General features: G+C 33.7%; 1 protein-coding gene across 1 annotated transcript in view; it reads left to right on the top strand.

The window, feature by feature from the left end:
* Nucleotides 1–6,740, top strand: part of Pus7l (pseudouridine synthase 7 like) — a 27,746-nt gene that overhangs the window by 11,382 nt on the left and 9,624 nt on the right. The window contains exons 3-4 of the mRNA XM_048802444.1: nucleotides 2,992–3,090; nucleotides 5,932–6,013. Coding sequence (XP_048658401.1) covers nucleotides 2,992–3,090; nucleotides 5,932–6,013 — 181 coding nt within the window. The remainder of the gene's footprint in view (nucleotides 1–2,991; nucleotides 3,091–5,931; nucleotides 6,014–6,740) is intronic.

Genomic DNA, 6,740 nt, shown 5'->3' with positions numbered 1-6,740 from the left:
TTTTTTTTTTTTTTTTTTTTTTTTTTTTTCTTGGTACCAGAGATTAAACCCAGGAACACTTAACCACTGAGCTACATCATAGCCCTTTTTGTTTTTTATTTTGAGACAGGGTCTCACTGAGTTGCTTAGGGCCTCCCTAATTTTCTGAGGCTAGCGTTTGAACTTGTGTTCCTGTTCCCTCAGCCTCTTGAGCTGCTAAGATTACAGGCATGTACCACCATACCTAGCTCTACATTTTTTTACTGGTGTGTTATAAGTTGTCCATATTGATGAGATTTGTTGTTATATATTTATATATGTACACAATATAATCCTCGAACATAATTTGTTCAATATCACTCCACAGCACTTTCCTCTTTTCCCAACTGTGATCCCCTGGTCCCTTTCCTTTACTGACCTCCCTTTGATTTTAGGAGATCCACTCCCACCTTTCTTTTCCTTTTTCCTCTCTAGCTTCTGCATATGAGAGAAAACAATCCTTAACAATCTTTAACCTTCTGAGTTTCACATATGTTGCTTAACATCCATTTTCCAGCAAATGCCAGAATTTCATTTTTCCTTATGGCTGAATAAAACGTATTGGGTATATAAACCACATTTATATATTGAGTATATAAACCACATTTTCTTGATCCATTCATCTATTGATGGATACCTGGGCTGGTTCCATAGTTTGGCTATTGTGAATTATGCTGCTATAAACATGGGTATGCATGTTATCACTGTAGTAAGATGACTTTAATTCTTCAGGATAAATACCACGGAGTGGTATAGCTGGGTCATATGGTGGTTTCATGCCTAGTCTTTTGAGGAGCCTCCATATTGATTTCTATAGTAGTTTACTCACAGTCCCACCAGTAGTGCAAAAGTGTTCCTTTTCTCTGCATCCTCTCCAGCATTTACTATTATTTGTATTCTTGGACTACCATTCTGATTTGTGTGAGATGAAATCTCAGTAAAATTTTGATTGCATTTCTCTAATTGCTAATGATGTTGAACATTTTTTCATGTATTTGTTGGCCATTTATATTTTTTCTTTTGAGAATTGTTTAATTCATTTGTCCATTTATTAATTGGACTATTTGATTTTTTGGTGTAAAGTTTTTTGATGTCTTTATATATCCTCTGTCAAAAGAGTGGCTTAGCCAGCTTTTTTATTTCTTCTTCTTCTTCTTTTTTTTTATTGAGTTATGTTCCAGGACTTATTTCCCAAAGCGTAAGGCTTTGGTTTAAAAAGACAATATTATAAACTTGTCAATTTCTCTTACATATTAAGAAAGGAGTAATACTGTTAAAACAGTTACAAAGGTGAAGAGAGTTGCATTGCACCAACAATGATTTTCAATTTATATACCTAAGTGAAATTTAATTTTTAAAAAAATTTTGTTTATTTATTTATTATTTATTTATTTATTATTTGTATATGACAGTGGAATGCATTGCAATTCTTATTACACATACAGAGAACAATTTTTCATATCTCTGATTTTATACACAGTATATTGACACCAATTCGTGTCTTCATACCTGTACTTTGGATGATAATGACCATCACTTTCCACCATCATTTCTAACTCCATGCACTTTCCCTTCTCCTCCCACCCCTCTGCCCTATCTAGAGTTGGTCTATTCCTCCCATGTTCCCTCTCCTTCCCTATGAATCAGCCTTCTCATATCAGAGAAAACATTCGGCATTTGTTTTTTTGGGATTGGCTAACTTAGCATTATCTTCTCTAACTCCATCCATTTACCTGCAAATGCCATGATTTTATTCTCTTTTATTGCTGAGTAATATTCCATTATGTATAAATATATGCCACATTTTTTAATCCATTCATCGACTGAAGGACATCTAGTTTGTGAATTGTTCTGCTATAAACATTGATGTGGCTGTGTCCCTGTAGTATGCTGTTTTTAAGTCCTTTGGGTATAGACCAAGAAGTGGGATAGCTGGATCAAATGGTGGTTCCATTCCCAATGTTCCAATAGTCAGCTTTCTTTTAATTCTCATGATCAAATAATAGAGTTGAGTAGCCTTGAAAATAAGGAATCTTTAACGTTTTCTTCAGATAGTAATAACTGATTGCTATCAACCTTTTATTATATTTAAGTAATTTGGAGGGAAAGTTAAAATTATCCTGGTCATTCTAAGTTATTGTCTGATATTAGTTTATTCAAATTTGAAATAATTAAAAATATTCAACTGAGATTTAATGTAGAGTCTTTAATCTACTACAGTTGATTTGTACATGACATAAAGATGGAGTTCCTTTTGTATCATACTGATAATAAATTATCTTAGCATGTTTTACTGAATAGTTTTGAGCTGTTGTTCAACAATAATTATTGGCTGAATACATACACTTTGGAGCAGTAAATTACTGTTTTCTATTTCTTCTGAGTACTATGGCAGTTTGGAAACATGGCATCAAAATTCACCTCCATCAAAAGGTGATTTCTGTGCTCCACCCTGGAATCTAAGTACTATGTTGGCTTAAGCTAGAGTACTGCTGGAGTGATATTGTGGCATTTTGTTGGCGCAGCTTTTAAGAAACTAGTCAAACTAAATAATAAATGAATATATAAATGAGTCAAGACTTGTGAGGTTTGAAAAGAAATATTTCTTGTTCCTAACATTTCCTAACAGCAGAAGAGTCTCAAAATAAGAAAGAACCTAAGGGTGAGATCAGATCCTATTGTTAGGTAACCAATGTCATTTCAGTTTTCTTTGAACTTTCCTGACTTTAACAGTGAAAGTTGCATGTCTTAGGAAATCCTCAATATTGTGAATGGGAAGCTGACATATTTTTTAAGCTTTTTCCACTGGTCTTATGTGCTTTTAATTTTCTAGTTATTTGCTCCCTGAGTACATATTACTGATTACAGGATTTAAAAAAATAAATATGATGAAAAACATTTGATTATGGTAAATTTTTGATGCAATGATTATATTTATTTATTTTGAATTTATTGACTATTTTGTATTTATAGAATAAAGGTTTCGTGAATTACTATGGACCACAGAGATTTGGGAAGGGAAGGAAAGTTCATACAGACCAAATTGGATTGGCTTTGCTGAAGAATGAAATGGTATGGATTTTGAAAATATAATCTTATCTATTGAGTCATCTATACTTATCACATAAACCAGCCCCTTGCTTTCTTAACCTTAGCTTATGAACACTTATACACACATAGATTATATTTATTGAACATTTATTAAACAATTACTGTTTTCTTGATATTATGTTATAAAGAAGCAAACCACATGTTGTGTACCTTAATAATATTCATTTGAGACTTGGCAAAGAATTAACACTCCTTCAATTCTTAGTGAACCGAATAGAAGATTTAAAGGAAACATACCCTATACTTACAGAAATCAGGTATCAGATTGCTATGGTTTTGATATGAGGGATTCTCCAAAAGCTCCTGTGTTAATGCAGAAATATTCAGAGGGGAAGTGATTGGATTGTGAAGCTGTACCATAATCAGTCTATCCTTATTTGAACAGACTGATTAGGTGGTAACTGTAGACAGGTGGGGTATAGCTAAGAGTATTCCCTGAAATGGTTCAATTTCCCTGTGGCCCCTTCCCCCTTTCTCTCTGCCTCTTGACCACCATGAGCAGAGCAGCACTCCTCTGCTACTCCCTGCCGCCATGTCATTCTGTTTCACCCTGGATCCAAAGCAGTGAAGTTAGCTGACCATAGACAGCCTCTTTAATTGTGAGCTAAACTGACTAAGTTGTTCTTGTTAGATATTTTGGTCATAGCGACAAAAAGCTGACTAGCGCACAAATCATATAAAAGAAAGTCCAAAGACTAAAAGTGAAACAACAAATTTGACAACAAAATCTGACTAGTCTCAAATGAAAATAAAAATGTATGTCACAAATAAGAAGCTGCATTTCACCAGTTAAAAGTCTGTGTGTGTGTATGCACACATATATTTGTATATATGTAACTTTAATATATTTATACTTATAATTACATGTTATATATTCACATATTTTTACATTGGAATGGAGTGCACAATAAAAATTGTACATTTGAACAAATACAAGATTATTCATATGATGGTGTAATGCTCACTCATTTGTGTTCTAATGTTTTGAGTGGAAGAGGAAAGCAGCAAAACTTCTGAGAAGCATTGCGCATTAAACATCTTATATATGGAAGTATGGCTAACAGCAGTATATTTAAACCACATCTGTAAATTTATATTCAGTTCTGGGCCTCACATTTTAGGAAGGACTTTAACAACTAGAAAATAACTGATACCCTAAAGCGTGATCCAGAAGCCATATTCATGAAAAATGTTTAACAAATGGTATTGCTTCAGTCTGGAAAACTCTGAAGAGAAAATTAACACAAAATATTTGAAATTTTGTTGTATGAAAGAAGAAATGTTTGGGATTTATAAGATACAGCATACATTCTACTTAAGTTCCACCTTTTGTCAAATGTGTTGCTATAGGGAGACTATTTAACTTTCCTGAGCCTAGGTTTCCTTATCTGTAAAATAGAGATAACATGTATAGCACAAGATTTTTGTGAGAAGTAAGGATATAGCTTTTGTGAAAGCCAGACCCATAGCAGATGATTGTTGAAAAGTTCAGTTGAGGGGCTGGGGCTGTAGCTCAGTGGTAGAGCTTTTGCCTAGCATGAGTGAGGCACTGGGTTCGATCCTCAGCACCACATTAGAAAAAGAAAAAAGTAAATAAAGTTATCAAAAATATATTTAGGGGCTGGGGATGTGGCTCAAGTGGTAGCGCACTCACCTGGCATGCGCGGGGCGCTGGGTTCGATCCTCAACATCATATAAAAATAAAATAAAGATATTGTGTCCACCTACAAACTACAAACTAAATATATATATTTAAAAAAGTTCAGTTGAACTTTTAATGCTCTGGTTCTCTTTTCCTTTTCCATTTTTTTAAATATTTATTTTCCTATTTACCACTTTATTCTTTAAAAATTTTTTAATCTATTCTTTTTAGCTTTACATGATAGTAGACTCTGTTGGTAAAATTATACATGCACATTTATGTCTTATTTTAATTAGGACCCCATTCTGTGGATGTACACAAGGGTGGGTGTCACTTATGTTTCTTCATATATGTACACAGGAAAATTATGTCACATTCATTTCACTATCTTTCCTATTCCTGTTTCCCCGTCCTTCTCTTCATTCCCCTTTATCTAAGGTACTGAACTTCTTTCTTCCCCCACCCGCTTATTGTGGTTTAGATTCCATATGTCAAAAAAAAATTTGAGCTTTGATTTTTTTTTTTTTTTTGAATGATTGAATACTATAAAAGAAGCTTGAGTGGGAGATTGGGTTGAATGACCTCTTTTAAGATCCCTTTTTACTCTAAGATATATACTACAAATAAATCTCAGTACTGTTGACAGTGATAAAATATAGGAACTGAGTAGATGTCATTTTTAAATTTAAAATATTAAAATTGAGAATCTTTTCATTAAGATTTTGGCAGTTATTTTTAAGACCAAGAAATTCAGGGAATTGAGAACACAAATGAAATGAAATCAATGGCATGCCATTTCCCTGTACTTGCTTCCTTCCCTATTTTGTTGTGTGTATTGAATATTTATGTCATTACTTTATATTTGTGTTCACATCTCAATTTAGGAAAAGAATGAAAAAAGAAGAATTATGGAAGTGATTGGGGGAGGGGGCACTTTTCCCAGTCTATAGTGTTTTAAACCTAAATATAAAATTAGTTCATTTTGGAGGTTTATTTAACATTGACTATTAACTTTTGAAAGCCTCCAGAGAGAATTATAGCATCAAATATCATTCATTAAATGCCTATCCTACTAGGGTGTCCAAGAATTTAAATTTGTTTTTAAAAAAGTAAGTTGAGATTTTCATTAAATATATATTTGTTTGTTTCATTTTTTCAAGGTGAAGGCCATAAAATTATTTCTTACACCAGAAGACTTGGATGATCCTGTAAATAGAGCGAAGAAATATTTTCTTCAAACTGGTATGTTAGTTTCTTTATCCCATACGTAGCCATACTGATATATAATATAAGATGGTATTTTTGTTTTTCTAAGCTGAAATCCTCTGCAGAGAGGAGGTCCAAATTTTAAATGGTACTGATGGCAGTGTAATTCATTAGAATCAGTGAAGAATTGATTGGACGCCCATAGCCCAAGAGTTAATAACAAGAATAAATAAATGGGACTTACTTAAACTAAAAAGTTTTTTCTCAGCAAAAGAAACAATAAGAGAGGTAAACAGAGAGCCTACATCCTGGGAACAAATTTTTACCCCTCACACTTCAGATAGAGCCCTAATATCCAGAATATACAAAGAACTCAAAAAATTAAACAATAAGATAACAAATAACCCAATCAACAAATGGGCCAAGGACCTGAACAGACACTTCACAGAGGAGGACATACAATCAATCAACAAGTACATGAAAAAATGCTCACCATCTCTAGCAGTCAGAGAAATGCAAATCAAAACCACCCTAAGATACCATCTCACTCCAGTAAGATTGGCAGCCATTATGAAGTCAAACAACAATAAGTGTTGGCGAGGATGTGGGGAAAAGGGTACTCTTGTACACTGCTGGTGGGCCTGCAAATTGGTAAGGCCAGTCTGGAAAGCAGTATGGAGATACCTGGGAAATCTGGGAATGGATCCACCATTTGACCCAGCTATCGCCCTCCTCGGACCATTCCCTGAGGATCTTAAAAGAG

This window comes from Marmota marmota, unplaced genomic scaffold, assembly GCF_001458135.2.
Source record: "Marmota marmota marmota unplaced genomic scaffold, marMar, whole genome shotgun sequence".
Lineage (NCBI taxonomy): Eukaryota > Metazoa > Chordata > Mammalia > Rodentia > Sciuridae > Marmota > Marmota marmota.
Note: the sequence above shows the minus strand (reverse complement) of the source record. Positions and strands in the feature narration are given on the sequence as shown.